This window comes from Rattus norvegicus, chromosome 15, assembly GCF_021556685.1.
Source record: "Rattus norvegicus strain SHRSP/BbbUtx chromosome 15, alternate assembly SHRSP_T2T, whole genome shotgun sequence".
Lineage (NCBI taxonomy): Eukaryota > Metazoa > Chordata > Mammalia > Rodentia > Muridae > Rattus > Rattus norvegicus.
In genome coordinates this window covers 54612719-54632846 of record NC_141548.1, presented here as the reverse complement: position 1 = coordinate 54632846, position 20128 = coordinate 54612719, and the positions used below count along the sequence as shown (strand labels likewise).

The window sequence follows — 20128 nt, the reverse complement described above, 5'->3', positions numbered from 1 at the left end:
GGGAGTAAGGGGGATGTATAGGGGGAATACCTGTATGGGGGAGGGGGAGGTGAGAGAATGGGGGCTTATGGACAGGAAACCAGGAAGGGGAATAACCTTTGAAATGTAAGTAAAGAAATATATAATAAATTTTTTTTTTAAAAATGTAGATCTGGTAACAAAGCCTAAATGTAAACTACTCTGTCAAACAAAGCCTTCCCTTTTCCATTTACACTACGCTTACAACCTTCTGCTCAGCAGACAACCACAGCTATCTAAGGTTTACCCCTACTTCTCTCTCCTGCTCCCAGCACAGCAATATCCATTCCCAAGCAGAAATGCACCTGCTATGCAACAGTGTTATAATTGAGAGCTCAAGCTATATGACCACTGCTTTGGGTGTGACAGCAGATCTCTACAACTAGTCACACATCCTCAGGCAAACCTGATAGTGTGACACAGTTTCATAATCTATAAAACTCACAGAACTACTGTCTATATTAAAAGAATTATAGAGGTCCACATTTGTACTTACAACAGAACCTGGCATTGATATGTTCTTGTTAATGAAAACTACGTATTTTTTTAAAAAAAATTGTAACTATACAAATCTAAGTACACTTAGAATATATGTTAGTGAGGTCAAAACTCAAAACTGTTTAATAACAAAAAGAAATAAAACAAAAAAGGCAAACTGAAATGCACAAAAGGGGGCTGGGGATTTAGCTCAGTGGTAGAGCGCTTACCTAGGAAGCGCAAGGCCCTGGGTTCGGTCCCCAGCTCCGAAAAAAAGAACCAAAAAAAAAAAAAAGAAAAGAAATGCACAAAAGGCTTTTTTAACTAAGAAAAACAAAAACAATAGATAGAATTAAAATCTACAGTAAACTCCTGAGTCTCGCTCGATCTAGTAGAAACGGCGGCAATGATCTCATGCAAAATAGCAACACTGGCTAGAGGGACAGCTCCATGACTAAGAGTGTTTGCTGCACAAGCATAAAGCCTGAGTCACAGTGTTTAAAGGTTTGGATATAGTTTGAAAGCATCCGCCTATCCTTTAGAGATTCACCCTGTACTTGGAAGTGGTAGGACTTTAATTTAACAGGAAAGACTACTGCAACCAACTCCTTAGAGAGTGCTGATCTCTGAACAGATCTACACAGTTCTTTTGGGTATGTTGGCTAGTTTATATGAGAGCAAGTTGTAACAAAAAGGACAAGCCTACACTCTGGATCTTCTTGGTTTCCTGTCCTCATGGTATAACTTGTCAATGTGTTCCCATCACTGTAAAACCATCACCAAGAGAAGCTTTTCATCAGGGCCAAACAGCTGGCCCTCACCCAAACTGTGAACCACATGATCTTCTTCATTTCAATTACCTACAGCGGATTAGATTGCAGAGGTCCTCATCATTGAGTTCATATTCTGACCAATGCACATTCCTATTCCTCACACCTCAAGCCCTTCTAACTCTTGAGTTAAACATTTTGAATTCCTTACCTAAGTGAAATCACAGCTTTCTCTTTCTATGTGTGACTTTTTCACATACTATAGTGTACTCTGCACAAAAAAAAAAAAAAATTTGATGGGTCAGTGTACTAAAGATCAACAGAAAAGCAACATTACATTTAACAATATTACAAAAAGTGAATACTTTTAAAAGGAGGCAATAAATCATTGTTAACTCTAAAAACTTAAAACTCTTTAAATGAAATTTAAAAAAAAAAGGCTTACACATTCATAGTAACTGATCCTGAGGTAGGGGAAAATAATCTCATCATGAAAATAAAAGAAGTAAAAACAAGGTCTGAAAGAAGTAAAAACGAGGTCTAACTGAAAACTAAAAGCTTTAATTTGTTCAAGACAAGCAAAATTAAACTAATAATTTAATTAAGAAAATAGTAACTTCGAATGCCAGAAAAGAAGTTAGCATCCTTAATAAATAAAGAGCTTATATACCTGAGACATCACCAGGAAAGGTTATTAAGTGAACAAAGAAAAACGCAAAATGCATGTAGTTTGCAATCTTCAATTAAGTAATTAATTAAGAACATGTTTTCTGGCCCTCTCGAACAGCTCATAAGCAACACCCCACGAGCAAACCTGAGCCTCAGGACCACAGGTAAGACCACCTTTTCTACTCCAAGCAACCTGACTGCTGGCCTCCAGAAACACAGAGGCAAAATTCCTCTAGGACCGGACACTTCCGGTTTTTAGCTGGATTCCCAACCTCTGTGATCCCGCCCGCAGCTCACTGCTCCCAAACCCCATGGGAGAGAGAGCTTACCACCGGACAGGTCGGCACTCCTGAGACTGCAGAGCGGAAGAGACCACCAACACTGCCCACCCCTGCCCAAATCCCTGGCCAAAGAGGAAACTGTATACAGCCTCTGGGATCCGGTAGATAAGGGCACTGGAGCAGCATGTCCCTGCCGCCCAAGACACCTCCGGAACCTGAAGGGACTGACCAGATAAACAGTTCTCTGCACCCAAATCCCATGGGAGGGAGAGCTAAACCTTCAGAGAGGCAGACACTCCTGGGAAGTCAGAAGAGACTACACTCTGCCCACATTTCTGACTCCAGAGGAAAACACCAAACGCCATCTGGGACCCTGGTGCACGGGAGCTCCCGGAAAGGGCAGCGCAGGTCCTCCTGGTTGCTTCCATCAAGCAGAGCTCATAAGCAACACCCCACGAGCAAACTTGAGCCTCAGGACCATAGGTAAGACCAACTTTTCTGCTGCAAGTGACCTGCCTGGTGAACTCAAGACACAGGCCCACAGGAACAGCTGAAGGCCTGTAGATAGGAAAAACTACACGCCCGAAAGCAGAACACTCTGTTCCCATAACTGGCTGAAAGAAAACAGGAAAACAGGTCTACAGCACTCCTAACACAAAGGCTTATAGGACAGTCTAGCCACTGTCAGAAATAGCAGAACAAAGTAACACTAGAGATAATCTGATGGTGAGAGGCAAGCGCAGGAACTCAAGCAACAGAAACCAAGACTACATGGCATCATCGGAGCCCAATTCTACCACGAAAGCAAACACTGAATATCCAAACACACCAGAAAAGCAAGATCTAGATTCAAAATCATATTTGATCATGATCCTGGAGGACTTCAAGAAAGACATGAAGAACTCCCTAAGAGAAATGCAGGAAAACATAAATAAACAAGTAGAAGCCTATAGAGAGGAATCACAAAAATCCCTGAAAGAATTCCAGGAAAACACAATCAAACAGTTGAAGGAAATAAAAATGGAAATAGAAGCAATCAAGAAAGAACACAAGGAAACAACCCTGGATACAAAAAACCAAAGGAAGAAACAAGGAGCCGTAGATACAAGCATCACCAACAGAATACAAGACATAGAAGAGAGAATATCAGGAGCAGAAGATTCCATAGAAATCATCCACACAACTGTCAAAGATAATCTAAAGCAGAAAAAGCTACTGGTCCAAAACATACACAAAATCCAGGACTCAATGAGAAGATCAAACCTAAGGATAATAGGTATAGAAGAGAGTGAAGACTCCCAGCTCAAAGGACCAGGAAATATCTTCAACAAAATCATAGAAGAAAACTTCCCTAACCTAAAGAAAGAGATGCCCATAAGCATACAAGAAGCCTACAGAACTCCAAATAGATTGGACCAGAAAGGAAACTCCTCCCGTCACATAATAGTCAAAACACCAAATGCACAAAATAAAGAAAGAATATTAAAAGCAGTAAGGGAAAAAGGTCAAGTAACATATAAAGGCAGACCTATCAGAATCACACCAGACTTCTCGCCAAAGACTATGAAAGCCAGAAGATCTTGGACAGATGTCATACAGACGCTAAGAGAACACAAATGCCAGCCCAGGGCACTGTATCCTGCAAACCTCTCAATTAACATAGATGGAGAAACCAAGATATTCCATGACAAAACCAAATTTATACAATATCTTTCTACAAATCCAGCGCTACAAAGGATAATATATGGTAAAGCCCAACTTAAGGAGGCAAGCTAAACCCAAGAAAAAGCAACAAACTAATCGTCTTGGCAACAAAACAAAGAGAAGAAAAGCACACAAACATAACCTCACATCCAAATATGAATATAACAGGAAGCAATAATCACTATTCCTTAATATCTCTCAACATCAATGGTCTCAACTCCCCAATAAAAAGACACAGATTAAGAAACTGAATATGCAATGAGGACCCTCCATTCTGCTGCCTACAGGAAACACACCTCAGAGACAAAGACAGACACTACCTCAGAGTGAAAGGCTGGAAAACAACCTTCCAAGCAAATGATCAGAAGAAGCAAGCTGGAGTAGCCATTCTAATATCGAATAAAATCAATTTTCAACTAAAAGTTATCAAAAAAGATAAGGACACTTCATATACATCAAAGGAAAAATCCACCAAGATGAACTCTCAATCCTAAATATCTATGCTCCAAATACAAGGGCACCTACATACATAAAAGAAACCTTACTAAAGCTCAAAACACACATTGCACCTCACACAATAATAGTAGGAGATTTCAACACCTCACTCTCATGAATGGACAGGTCATGGAAAAAGAAATTAAACAGAGACGTAGACAGACTAAGAGAAGTCCTGAACCAAATGGACTTAACAGATATTTATAGAACATTCTATTCTAAAGCAAAAGGATATACATTCTTCTCAGCTCCTCATGGTACTTTCTCCAAAACTGACCATATAATTGATCAAAAAACAGGCCTCAGGGGGTTGGGGATTTAGCTCAGTGGTAGAGCGCTTGCCTAGGAAGCGCAAGGCCCTTGGTTCGGTTCCCAGCTCCGAAAAAAAAAAAAAAAGAACAACAACAAAAAAAAAAAAAAAAACAGGCCTCAGCAGGTACAGAAAGATAGAAATAATCCCATGCGTCCTATCAGACCACCACGGCCTGAAGCTGGTCTTCAATAACAATAAGGGAAGAAAGCCCACATATACGTGGAAGTTGAACAATGCTCTACTCAACGATAACTTGGTCAAGGAAGAAATAAAGAAAGAAATTAAAGACTTCTTAGAATTTAATGAAAATGAAGGTACAACATACCCAAACTTATGGGACACAATGAAAGCTGTGCTAAGAGGAAAACTCATAGCTCTGAGTGCCTGCAGAAAGAAACAGGAAAGAGCATATGTCACCAGCTTGATAGCACACCTAAAAGCTCTAGAACAAAAGGAAGCAAATACACCCAGGAGGAGTAGAAGGCAGGAAATAATCAAACTCAGAGCTGAAATCAACCAAGTAGAAACAAAAAGGACCACAGAAAGAATCAACAGAACCAAAAGTTGGTTCTTTGAGAAAATCAACAAGGTATTCAAACCCTTAGCCAGACTAACAAGAGGACACAGAGAGTGTTTCCAAATTAACAAAATCAGAAATGAAAAGGGAGACATAACTACAGAATCAGAGGAAATTCAAAAAATCATCAGATCTTACTACAAAAGCCTATATTCAACAAACTTGAAAATCTGCAGGAAATGGACAATTTCCTAGACAGATACCAGGTACTGAAGTTAAATCAGGAACAGATAAACCAGTTAAACAACCCCATCACTCCTAAAGAAATAGAAGCAGTCATCAAAGGTCTCCCAACCAAAAAGAGCCCAGGTCCAGATGGGTTCAGTGAAGAATTCTATCAGACCTTCATAGAAGACCTCATACCAATACTATCCAAACTATTCCACAAAACTGAAACAGATGAAACACTACCGAATTCCTTCTATGAGGCCCCAATTACTCTTATACCTAAACCACACAAAGACCCAACAAAGAAAGAGAACTTCAGACCAATTTCCCTTATGAATATCGACGCAAAAATACTCAATAAAATTCTGGCAAAATGAATCCAAGAGCACGTCAAAACAATCATCCACCATGATCAAGTAGGCTTCATCCCAGGCATGCAGGGATGGTTTAATATACGGAAAACCATCAACGTGATCCATTATATAAACAAACTGAAAGAACAAAACCACATGATCATTTCATTAGATGCTGAGAAGGCATTTGACAAAATTCAACACCCCTTCATGATATAAGTCCTGGAAAGAATAGGAATTCAAGGCCCATACCTAAACATAGTAAAAGCCATATACAGCAAACCAGTTGCTAACATTAAACTAAATGGAGAGAAACTTGAAGCAATCCCACTAAAATCAGGGACTAGAAAAGGATGCCCACTCTCTCCTACTTATTCAATATAATTCTTAAAGTTCTAGCCAGAGCAATCAAACAACAAAAGGAGATCAAGGTGATACCGATTGGAAAAGAAGTCAAAATATCACTATTTGCAGATGGTATGATAGTATATTTAAGTGATCCCAAACGTTCCACCAGAGAACTACTAAATCTGGTAAACAACTTCAGCAAAGTGGCTGGGTATAAAATTAACTCAAATAAATCAGTAGCCTTCCTCTACACAAAAGAGAAACAAGCCGAGAAAGAAATTAGGGAAACGACACCCTTCATAATAGTCCCAAATAATATAAAGTACCTCAGTGTGACTTTAACCAAGCAAGTAAAAGAACTGTATGATAAGAACTTCAAGCCACTGAAGAAAGAAATTGAAGAAGACCTCAGAAGATGGAAAGATCTTCCAGGCTCATGGATTGGCAGGATTAATATAGTAAAAATGGCCATTTTACCAAAAGCGATCTACAGATTCAATGCAATCCCCATCAAAATACCAATCCAATTCTTCAAAGAGTTAGACAGAACAATTTGCAAATTCATCTGGAATAACAAAAAACCCAGGATAGCTAAAACTATCCTCAACAATAAAAGGACTTCAGGGGGAATCACTATCCCTGAACTCAAGCAGTATTACAGAACAATAGTGATAAAAACTGCATGGTATTGGTACAGAGACAGACAGATAGACCAATGGAATAGAATTGAAGACCCAGAAATGAACCCACACACCTATGGTCACTTGATTTTTGACAAAGGAGCCAAAAGCATTCAATGGAAAAAAGATAACATTTTCAGCAAATGGTGCTGGTTCAATTGGAGGTCAACATGTAGAAGAATGCAGGTCGATCCATGCTTATCACCCTGTATAAAGCTTAAGTCCAAGTGGATCAAGGACCTCCACATCAAACCAGATACACTCAAACTAATAGAAGAAAAACTGGGGAAGCATCTCGAACACATGGGCACTGGAGAAAATTTCCTGAACAAAACACCAATGGCTTATGCTCTAAGATCAAGAATCAACAAATGGGATCTCATAAAACTGCAAAGCTTCTGTAAGGCAAAGGACACTGTGGTTAGGACAAAACGGCAACCAACAGATTGGGAAAAGATCTTTACCAATCCTACAACAGATAGAGGGCTTATATCCAAAATATTCAAAGAACTCAAGAAGTTAGACCACAGGGAGACAAGTAACCCTATTAAAAAATGGGGTTCAGAGCTAAACAAAGAATTCACAGCTGAGGAATGCCGAATGGCTGAGAAACACCTAAAGAAATGTTCAACATCTTAGTCATAAGGGAAATGCAAATACAGCAGCAAACCACTGAACTGAGAATAGGACCCCCGTTGAAGGAATCAGAGAAAGAACTGGAAGAGCTTGAAGGGGCTCGAGACCCCATATGTACAACAATGCCAAGCAACTAAGCCACTACCTAAAGACTATACATGGACTGACCCTGACCCTGACCTCATAGGTAGCAATGAATATCCTAGTAAGAGCACCAGTGGAAGGGGAAGCCCTGGGTCCTGCTAAGACTGAACCCCCAGTGAACTAGATTGTTGGGGGAAGGGCGGCAATGGGGGGAGGATCCGGAGGGGAACACCCATAAAGAAAGGGGAGGGGGAGGGATTAGGGAGATGTTTGCAGGGAAATCGGGAAAGGGAATAACACTCGAAATGTAAATAAGAAATACTCAAGGTAATAAAAAAAAAAGAAAAAGAAAAAAAAGAAAATACGAGAAAGCATTATACCAAAAAAAAAAAAAAATGGGGTTCAGAGCTAAACAAAGAATTCACAGCTGAGGAATGCTGAATGGCTGAGAAACACCTAAAAAATGTTCAACATCTTTAGTCATAAGGGAAATGCAAATCAAAACAACCCTGAGATTTCACCTCACACCAGTGAGAATGGCTAAGATCAAAAACTCAGGTGACAGCACATGCTGGCGAGGATGTGGAGAAAGAGGAACACTCCTCCATTGTTGGTGGGACTGCAGACTGGTACAACCATTCTGGAAATCAGTATGGAGGTTCCTCAGAAAATTGGACATTGAACTACCTGAGGACCCAGCTATACCTCTCTTGGGCATATACCCAAAAGATGCCCCAACATATAAGAAAGACACGTGCTCCATTATGTTCATCGCAGCCTTATTTATAATAGCCAGAAGCTGGAAAGAACCCAGATGCCCTTCAACAGAGGAATGGATACAGAAAATATGGTACATCTACACAATGGAATATTACTCAGCTATCAAAAACAATGACTTTATGAAATTCGTGGGCAAATGGTTAGAACTAGAAAATATCATCCTGAGTGAGGTAACCCAATCACAGAAAAACACACATGGTATGCACTCATTGATAAGTGGCTATTAGTCCAAATGCTTGAATTGCCCTAGTTGCACAGAACACATGAAACTCAAGACAGATGATCAAAATGTGAATGCATCACTCCTTCTTTAAAAGGGGAACAAGAATACCCTTGGCAGGAAATAAGAGAGGCAAAGATTAAAACAGACACAGAAGGAACACCCATTCAGAGCCTGCCCCACATGTGGCCCATACATATACAGCCACCCAATTAGACAAGATGGATGAAGCAAAGAAGTGCAGGCTGACAGGAACCGGATGTAGATCTCTCCTGAGAGACACAGCCAGAATACAGCAAATACAGAGACGAATGCCAGCAGCAAACCACTGAACTGAGAATAGGACCCCTGTTGAAGGAATCAGAGAAAGGACTGGAAGAGGTTAAAGGGGCTCGAGACCCCATATGAACAACAATGCCAAGCAACCAGAGCTTCACAGGGACTAAGCCACTACCCAAAGACTATACATGGACTGACCCTGGACTCTGACCTCATAGGTAGCAATGAATATCCTAGTAAGAGCACCAGTGGAAGGGGAAGCCCTGGGTCCTGCTAAGACTGAACCCCCAGTGAACTAGATTGTTGGGGGAAGGTCGGCAATGGGGGGAGGATGGGGAGGGGAACACTCATAAGGAAGGGGAGGGGGAGGAGTTAGGGTGATATTGGCCCGGAAACCGGGAAAGGGAATAACATTCGAAATGTAAATAAGAAATACTCAAGTTAATGGAAGAAAGAAAAATTCTGATGAGCATGCAAAAGGTACAAAATGGCCTAGGTCCAAAAAAAAAAAAAAAAAAAAAAGAACATGTTTTCTAACATTTTCCTTAAAATTGAATAGTTTTTTAAAAAGACAAACAAAAATGCAGTCAGAATCAGACTAGATGAGGGCAGAGAGGAAGACTTTTAAGGAAGAGTAAATACTTCATATTACATTGTTTCAATTTTTGAGTGATATTAAAAATTGCTATGAAAACATCCAGAAGTCACCAAAGTAGTACGAAAACTAATCCCTCTTGGGTACTACAGCAAGGAAATTATAAATTCATAGAAACTATTCCTTGGCATGGTAGTTACTACAGATGTGATAAAGATGCTGACATCGGGTATTATCCTAGATTACAGGTACCATAAGCATCCTTACAAGAGGAAGGCAGAAGACTAGAGCTATACACAGAAGAGAAAGGAGAGGAGAAAAAGCACAGATTCTTCATTGTAGCCTCTGAAAGCACACAGCCCTGCTCACACCTGGAATTACTGGATAATGATTTTGAACTTGTAGTGTACAACTATAAAAGGGGAAAGTCACTTAGAGTTATGGTAATTTTTATCAGCCAGAGAAAGTTAATAGTTGTAACAACGAACATCAACAGAAAACTCCAAAACAGAAAACATGTTCAACAAACATGAAAAACACACATTAGTAGGAATTAAAGAACTGAACAAATTAGGCAAAACACCATTTCTTCATCATCAGCTTGAAGATAAAACCCACTGCTAACTGATAGCAAAATACATAACAAGACTGCTCCCTGCAGACCAACATCTAGGACTCCCAGCTCCTGTCTAGCACTATGTCTGTCAGCATGCCTCCATGAGAATGGGCTGAACCCTGAACCTGTAAGCTCGGCTCAATGGAATGGTTTCCTTTATAAGAGTAGCCATGGGATTCCACCTCACACCAGTGAGAATGGCTAAGATCAAAAACTCAGGTGACAGAAGATGCTGGCGAGGATGTGGAGAAAGAGGAACACTCCTCCATTGTTGGTGGGACTGCAGACTGGTACAACCACTCTGAGAATTAGTCTGGAGGTTCCTCAGAAAATTGGACATTGAACTACCTGAGGACACAGCTATACCTCTCTTGGGCATATACCCAAAAGATGCCCCAACATATAAAAAAGACACGGGCTCCACTATGTTCACAGCAGCCTTATTTATAATAGCCAGAAGCTGGAAAGAACCCAGATGCCCTTCAACAGAGGAATGGATACAGAAAATGTGGTACATTTATTCAATGGAGTACTGCTCAGCGATCAAAAACAATGACTTCATGAAATTCTCAGGCAAATGGATGGAACTTGAAAATATTATCCTCAGTGAGTTAACCCAATCACAAAAGAACACACATGGGATGTACTCACTGATTAAGTGGATATTAGCCCAAAAGCTCGGAATACCCAAGATACAACTCTCAGACCATATGAAGCTTAAGAAGAAGGAAGACCAAAGTATGGATCCTTGAGTCCTTCTTAGAAGGGAGTACAAAATACTCACAGGAGATAGACGGTTGAAGGAACTTGGAAGGAAAAGAGGAAGGGGAGGAGAAAAGAGGGGGCAGGGTCAGGTGTGGGAGGAGACTGGATGATATACAGAGGTATGTAGCAATGGGGGATGGGGAGCAGGGGATAGCCACCAAAAAGTCCCAGATGCCAGGAAAGCAAGAGGCTCCCAGGACCCAATGGGGATGACATTAGCTAAAATGCCCAACAAAGGGGAGGGAGAACCTGTCAAGACCAATTCCAGAGGTTAGACATGGGCCCCCAGTTGAGGGATGGGGCCACTCACCCATCTCCAAATTTTCACCCAGAATTGCTCCTGTCTAAAGGAAATACAGGGACAAAGAGTGGAGCAGAGACTGAAAGAAAGGCCATCCAGAGCCTGCCCCACCTAGGGATCCATCCCACATGCAGACACCAAGCCCAGACACTCTTGCTGATGCCAAGTGCTGGTTCACAGGAGCCTGATACAGCTGTCTCCTGGGAGGCTCTGCCAGAGCCTGACCAATACAGATGCAGATGCTTGAAGCCAACCACTGGACTGATCACAGGGACCCCTGTGGAGGAGTTAGGGGAAGGACTGAAGGAGCTGGAGGGGCCTTATCTGGCATCAATGGATGGGGAGGCCCTTGGTCCTGTAAAGGCTTGATGTCCCAGTGTAGAGGAATGCTGGGGCAGTGAGGCAGGAGTGGGTGGGTGGGTGGGTGGGTGGGTGGGTGGTGGAGCACCCTCATAGAAGCAGGGTAAGAGGGGGATGGGATAGGGGGTTTGCAGAGGGGAAACCAGGAAAGGAGATAACATTTGAAATGTAAAGTAAAATATCCAATTTTAAAAAAGAATCAGAAGAAGAAAAAGAGTTGCCATGGCCACAGTGTCTCTTCACAGCAATAAAACCATAACTACAACAGAACTTACAGAACTTAGGACCAGGAGTTGGGTATTGCTTGGGACAGACCTGATCATGCTTTTGTTGGAGAATTGTGAATTTTGGGACTTTGAATTAGAAAAGCAATTGAATACTTTAAGTGGGTCTTAATAGGCCATACTATTAGAAGCATAGAAGAACATAGTGCTGAGGGGGATTTGAACTATGGGAGCCTGGCTAAAGAGGTTTTAGAGAAGAATTTTAGTATGTGGCTTAGAGACTGTTCTGTGAGGTTTTGGTGAAGAATGTTTCTGCTTTTTGCTCTTGTCCAAAAAGTCTGCCTGAAACTAAAGGGAAAAGTTTTACATTAATTACATTGGCAGAAGAAATCTCAAACCAGTATTATTGACTTAGTTGTGTTATTATTAGTGGTCGCTCTTACACAGATCTGTAAGAAAAAGGAGCAAGCTGACCAAGGAAAAGGGGCACTAGGAAGTGGAATGGGGCTAAACCCTGTGTTACAGGAAATAACCAGATTAAAGAAAAGCCTGATGTTAAATAAAGGAATAAAGGGAAAATATACCACCCAGCTAAGAGTCTAACAAGTCTAACTTGTGACATTTCTTAAAAAGCTCAGGGCCAGGTGTGGTGGCGCATGCCTTTAGTCCCAGGACTCAGGAGGCAGAGGCAGGCTGACCTTGAGTTTGAAGCCAGTCTGATACAGAGTAAGATTCAGGACAGCCAACCTGAGGCAGTGAAGGAAACCACAGAAAACAGAAAGTTGAAGATGAAAGTGAACAAGAGGGCCATGTTCCAACCCTAGCAAGCAGCAGGACTTGTCAGCTTTAGCACATGGTGCTGGCTTTAGAGTCAAGAACAGAAGAAAGGGGTTATGGAATCTCCCGCTAAGGAAAGGCCCTGAGGCCAGGCATGTGTCAGGGGTGTCCCTGCATGGAGGCCTAAGCTGTTGCCGTGGTTACGGTATTCCTTCACAGCAATAAAGAAACAAGCAAGCTGCCCTTCTTCTCTAGTGGCTCCAAATTCTGAGATGATTCATGTCTGAGAATATCTTTTCACAGAAAGGGCCCAAGCATGAGGCTTGGATGGCTAATTTTCCCCAATCATGGCTAACTCTTGCCATAGCCCTGATTTCTCCAACCAACTGCTATCCCACAAGACCTTCTGCCTGGGTCAAAATGCTCCATTTCTGTTCAATCCACTATGGTGACTACTGAACCCCTGGGATGTGACTGAGTGACTGCCCCCTCGGATTTCTAAGTTGCATCATTTTTATTAATTCAACCAGACAACTGTGACTGAATGGTGGTCACTATACAAAACAGCACAACTCTTGTGTTTTAATGGTTTCTTTCACATCTGCTCCCAGTCAATTCATCAGAAGATGAATTGCTACACAAGAACAACAGGTGACACAAGCATTCATCATGTGACAGAAGAGGTAGCTTACCCTTTCCATCAGCATCTTCTACCATTGGGTTTATTTCTACCATAGTTGCGTCATACTTCAGAAAAAGGTTATAAAGCTTGATCATGTTTTCTGCTGCAGAGTCCACAATGTTAGAAGGAAATCCCATCTTCTTTGCAAGCTGAAAGTAATTTGTCTTTTTCAGTAGTAACTTGTATATGTTTAATCAGCATTAAAATATTACAAATAAAACTATCATTTAAAAAGATAAGTGAGAACTGTAGTTAAACCACTGAAAGAGCAGCTACTAAAGGTTTAAACAACAAAAACCTTGCTGCCTCAAAATCTTACAGGGTACGCTTCATGTCTACTTTACATATCGGAAAATGATTCTGAGGTCAAGTGCTAGCCATTAGCCTAGACCACAGCCCTGGCGCTCACTTCATAGCTGCCTCACTGCTTCTCTCCACGCCTACAGTCAACCGAAACTGACAAGCAGATGCATGTGCTTCGGCAGCACACATACTAAAAGCTGGAACAGTACGTATAACAAAAAGACATATTTTATTAGAACTACATATGGAAGGTTGATAATCTCAATAGTCTAACACTAATCAAAGTTAGCAAAGCACCCTACTCTGCCTTTAAGGAAAAGCAAAGCGTGTCTACTGGGCTAATAGGAAAGGCAGTCAAGGACAGTCTCATCCATTCAAAACTCAACTCTGACAGGCCCCAAGGACATAGGAGCCTCTTCTCTAGAAGAGTTACAGAGGTGATCAGAAATCTGAACCAGAAACATCTATGGAACACTTTAAACACTAATGTCTAGGTCACAAGCCAGGAGTTCTAGGTCACAATTTCCATGATCAAGCAAGTGGACAGCCCTCTTGCAGTGTTGCTGGCACTACACCCAGGACCTCCAACACGTGTGTCAGTGTCTACCCCAGCTACCTTCCCAGCTGGAACAAGTATCAATTTAAATTATCAGTTCCTTGAGAAACTACGAAACAATGACACACAGGACAGGAGTCCGCTCAGAAACACTACAAAGGATTCTCTCCTCTATTTCAAATATCAAAGGCTGTATGTAATATACTCCTGATTTTCAGAAACAGAAAAAACTTAAATCTTTTGAGGGTGAATATGATTCATATAAAGAGCCAAATAGCAAAAAATAAGTCACTGACCAAAAAATAGAATGTTGTTTGGGTGAAAAGCTTTTATAAGTTAAACAAAATATTACAATAATAAGTACCATTTCACCATAAAGATTTCCATTAATTTCATTAGTTTCATAGTAAATATTTGATGATTGCAAAATGATTTTCACCAATCCACTATGCCATTGCCAAGTCAAGCCCTGAGATGCATCCTTCCTGCTGTATCTTCGCTCTTACAAATCAAATATTTGCTTCCTCATCTGAAATTCTCTGTAGTCATCACTCTCATATAATTTGTAATAGATCAGATGTGCTTTTTGCGTGTTTATTCCACTCATCCATTTAAGCCACGGGTCTCACTGGAGAAAGCCCTCTGCCCTGTGATTCCTATGCCAGTCACCGGCCACTGCTGTACTTCAATAGCTGAGCTTATGTTAGCGATGCTCTCTCAGCAACTGATGAGCCCTGTTTAAAGCTACAGCAAATAATTCAGCTTGCTTTTGTCCATAAACCAAATAATTTAACTCAACAGCATCATTAAAAATAATATCAAGCAATACTCAAAGACACAGTATTAAATCCTACAGTTTTGTTTGGAAGGAGCAGAAGCTAGGCAGAAGGGGAGGGAAGGACAGTGCAGAAAGCCAGACACCATAAACAAATGTTACGGAGTGTACATTGTTAAGACAGCCTCTCTACCACTAGATATAATTTACAGGGGGGCTGGGGAAGATTTAAAATGACTTAATGAGGATTCAAAACTCAGACTATGAAAAGCAATGATAATCACCCCTGAGTCTTTGACAAATAAACAAATTAAAAAGTGAGAAAGGGGAACCTATACATTAGAAAAAAATGGTGTGGCACATATATATTAATTAGTCACAGTGAAAGACTTCCTACAGACCGTGACTCAGACAACTTCTACAATAATGAGACATTTCGGGTACTATTAAGAACAACTGGACATATGCTGACTTTAAGGATTCACTGTTAATGGTTCTAGATCCAGCAATGACACAAGGACCTACTTAACAGCATCCTGTCTTTTAAAGAAATACAGAAATCTTCAAGAAAACTATTGTAAACACTTTCAAAATCTTAAAAATACAGTAAATACCTTCAAAAATAAGAAATTATCTTAAATTGTTTAGTGTTTTACAAAGTTAACTATCTTAAGTATTATAATTATCTAACTAAACACAAAAGACCTTTCGGAACGTAACATACTGTCACAGCTTGTTCCTTTTTGACGCCTTCAATTATATCAACAGGCTCCTTTACAATGGCTTCAGGATTCTCAGCAGCAACATCTTCAATGTTAACCCCACCTTGTGAACTTCCTATCAGTACAGGGCCCTACAAGGGAAGGAGGAGACAAAGCATCAAATTTTATTTTAGACTCAATAGGATTTTAAACTAATCCCTGCACCGTCAGATTTGGGCATCTACAGCTCCCACATCATATTTTCAATTTTCTTCGACAATGTAACATATCTCCAGTAAGTAACCATTATAAATGCTTAACTGAAAAATGGAAAAGAAGCAGAAACAGGAAATAAAAATGACATCTTCCCTGCAAAGGAAAAAGATAAAAAAAAATACACATATCTATACCAAATAAGTAAATATAATCAAATATATAAAATATAATCTATGCATTTTATACATAAAACTAAAGAGGCATTAAGGTATTGCTTAAAATGAAAACAAGAAACCATCTAAGGAAAAATTTGCAGGTTTTCTGAGCTACTAGACTTTCTGTAAACAAAACAAACCACCTTGCAAAAACAGCCCTGACTACTGCCACACACACTGTAAGAAAATAAGGCATATGTACAAATAGTTAAATTATGAACTTTTAGGTCCTCCAAAAATCAGTAAAATTATAAAACAAACCTAGTACCTTTGCTAGTCTGGTATGACTAGAACTAATCTAGTAGCGAGTAAAAGTAGTAAAACCGTATCACAGATAATTTAATGTGTTGTGTTTATAAAACCCCGGTGTAAAGTAGCAGGAAGGAGGAGCTCAGCGGCAGGCCAAGGTGTCCCCCTGAACAATCAAGCCACACCACAGAACTAATGTAAAGAAGGTTTATTGGCAGGAAGGGAAGAAGACCAGGAGAAGGGGTAGAAGCAAAGAAAGGCAGACAGAGAAGGACAGAAAGAGAAAGAAGAGAATAAGGAAGAAGAGGCCAGCCAGGGGCATTTGGAGCGTGGAGGGCTGGGAGGGGGGGGGGCTGTTTTCTTACATGCCTAATTCCTGGCTTTTACCTAATGGGTGGAGATGCTAGCAGTTGCTAGGTAACTGTTGGGCAGAGCCTAGAGGAAATGCTAATAAAATGAATAAGAAAATACAGATCAGAGTTAGAGAGCTGACTCAGTGATTAAAATGGCTACTCTTCTGAAGGGGCTTGAGACTCCATATGAACAACCAACCAACCAACCAACCAGAGCTTCCAGGGACTAAGCCACTACCCAAAGACTATACATGGACTGACCCTGGGCTCCAACTGCATAGGTAGCAATGAATAGCCTAGTAAGGGCACCAGTGGAAGGGGAAGCCCTGGGTCCTGCTAAGACTGAACCCCCAATGAACAGGATTCTTGGGGTAATGGGGGGAGGGCGGTAATGGGGGGAGGATGGGGAGGGGAACACTTATATAGAAGGGGAGGGAGAGGGGTTAGGGGGATGTTGGCCTGGAAACCAGGAAAGGGAATAACATTTGATATGTAAATAAGAAAAACCCAATTTAATAAAGATGAAAAAAAAATGGCTGCTCTTCCAGAGGATCTGGGTTTCACTCCCAACCACCAACAATCCTCTGTCACTCCAGTTTCAGTGACATTTAAAAAAAAAAAAAAAAAAAAAGTCGGGGTTGGGGATTTAGCTCAGTGGTAGAGCGCTTGCCTAGCAACCGCAAGGCCCTGGGTTCGGTCCCTAGCTCTGAAAAAAAAAGAAAAGAAAAAAAAAATTAAAAAAAAAAAAAAAAAGTCACTGGAATATATATGTCATTATAGTATTTCAGTAACAAACATAAAATGTGATTTCAAATAATGGTTTAGTCTCCCTCACTGGAAAATACAATTCTTAAAATACTTAAAGCAATAACTAAAGGAAATCTTGTTTTTAAGAGTTAATTCCTATATACATAAAAAATTATTTTCTATCATGTGGTTAGATTTTAATAGATGTGGTAATAAATTATCTAGCTGGACTTTGCTCCAGTGTGATAAGTAACTTAAGTTTTCAGCCATCTTTAGGGACAAGGAAGGACTCAGAGGTCCTGGACACCACTTTATGCTGAGTATGGTAGTTTGAACAGGAATGGCCCCCACAGACTCAGGTTTGAATGCCTGACCCACAGGGAGTGGCACTATCAGGAGTAGGCATGGCCTTGTTGGAGGGAGTGTGTTACTGTGAGGGTGGACTTTGAGGTCTCCTATATTCAAAGTTACACCCAGTGTGGCTGATGGCTCATAGTCTCTCCTATGTTGCTTGCAGATCAAGATGTAGAATTTCCTGCTCCTTCTCCAGCACCATGTCTACCTGCATGCTGAGAATGGACTAAACCTCTGAAACTGCAAGTCAGTCCCAATTAAATATTTTCTTTTATAGGAGCTGCTGTGGTCTAATGGAGTACTACTCAGCTATCAAAACAATGAATTCATGAAATTCTTAGGCAAATGGATGGAACTAGAAAATATCATACTAAGTGAGGTAACCCAATCACAAAAAAATACACATGGTATGTGCTCACTGATAAGTGGATATTAGCCCAAAAGCTCCGATTACCCAAGGTACAATTGACAGACCACAAGAAGCTCAAGAAGAAAGACGACCGAAGTGTGGATGCTTCAGACCTTCTAAGAAGGGGGAACAAAAATACTCACTGGAGGAAATATGGAGACAACATGTGGAGCAGAGACTGAAGGAAAGGCCATTCAGAGGTTGCCCCACCTGGGGATCCAGCCCATATACAGACACCAAACCCAGACTACTGCTGATGCCAAGAAGTGCATGCCGACAGGAGTCTGATATAACTGTCTCCTGAGAGGCTACATCAGAGCATGACAAAAAAACAGAGGCAAATGCTCACAGCCAACCACTGAACTGAGAATGGGGTCCCCATTGGAGGAGTTAGAGAAAGCATTAAAGGAGCTGAAGGGGTTTGCAACCCCATAAGAACAACAATACCAACCAACCAGAGCGCCCAGGGTCTAAACCGCTACCCAAAGACTACACATGGACAGACCCATGGCTCCCGCTGCATATGTAGCAGAGGATGGCCTTGTTGGGCATCAATGGGAAGAGAAGCCCTTGGTCCTGCCAAGGCTGGACCCCTAATGTAGGAGAATGTCAAGGTGGGGAGGCAGGAAGGGGTAGGTAGATGGGCGGGGGGGCACCCTCATAGAAGGGGAGGTGAAATGGAATAGGGGAGTTATGGATAAGAAACCAAGAAAGGGGATAACATTTGAAATGTAAATAAATAAAAAATATCCAACAGTCTAAAGCATAAGATGGCCATTTAGTGACAGTGTGACGCTGATTTTAGAACAATGGAGAAAATTAACAAAACTAAGAATTGGACAGTTAAAAACATGAGCATTAACAAACTCTCAAGTATATTAAATTGGAGGGAAGAACAATTCAAATAACGACAACAAAATCAGCAGAAACAGAAAACCTAGCAAGTGATGGCACAAACGACGAAACCCAGGAAAGGTGAAGAAACCAGCGAGCCAATGGTAAAGAAGGATGGGAGAGACGGGGACTGTGGCCCAGTCACCAGCGCAGTCCCAGGAAGCTGCTCGGCTGCCAGGGTTAAGAACAATGGCACACTAAATCCAAGAAGTGTAACACTAGCAACTGAAGAAAAAGATGGTCACCAAGCGGCCCTGTCAGGAGCTGTAACACCAGTAGGTACGCCTGCTGGCCCATTCGTGCCACTTACTGCAGCTGGGAGCCAAGGACCACACACAGTAGGCGCCAGGGCTGAGGCCACTGGTCGGTAAAGCCCAAAGCAATAAGCACCCAACCTAAACAGAGCCCTAATTTTCTGGTTTGTAAAACCTGATGCAATAGACCCAAGTGCTCAGGGCTTGGAGATATAGCCCTCTAGGTTGTAAAACACAGCTCTAGGGCCTTGAACACTCAAGGACTAGGACCACCAACTCAAAAAGCTCCTCCAAGCCTACTCAAAATTTCTATCCAGGTGCAGAGAAAGGACGCCTCTAATCAAACCACTGGTAACCGTTTGACCAAGTGTTTGAGTCAGCAATAAAGCATAAGTCGGGGTTGGGGATTTAGCTCAGTGGTAGAGCGCTTACCTAGGAAGCGCAAGGCCCTGGGTTCGGTCCCCAGCTCCGAAAAAAAAAAAAAAAATAAAGCATAAGTCTGGGACAAGAGAAACATCAATGGACAACAAAACAACAATTTTTTAAATGATCATGCCTTCATAAAGATCTTCTTAAGAGACAAGTGAGATGACTCAGTTGGTAAAAGTGCTTGCTGCCAAGCCTGTTAACAAGACTTCAGTTCCCAGAACTCCTATGATATAAGGAAAGAAATAACTCCCTAGAAGTTGCCCTCTGACCTCTGTATGTATGGCCTGGCCTGGAGTACACTAGCACATGCACAGATGCATCCGCACACAGGCACCCAAGCACGTACCACCCAGATACATATGAATGCTGTGGTGGTTTGATTATGTATGGCCCCCAAAACTCAAGTACGTGAATATTTGGCCCATAGAAAATGGCACTATTAGGAGGTGTGGTCTTGTTGGAGGAAGTGTGTCACTGTGGGCAGGCTTTGAGGTCTCCTAT

At 41.3% G+C, this 20128-nt stretch overlaps 1 protein-coding gene across 1 annotated transcript in view; it reads right to left on the bottom strand.

The window, feature by feature from the left end:
* Sucla2 (succinate-CoA ligase ADP-forming subunit beta) overlaps positions 1–20128 on the bottom strand; it is a 52809-nt gene that overhangs the window by 13332 nt on the left and 19349 nt on the right. The window contains 2 exon segments of the mRNA NM_001108387.2: positions 13183–13321; positions 15531–15659. Of these exon segments, the coding sequence (NP_001101857.2) occupies positions 13183–13321; positions 15531–15659 (268 nt within the window).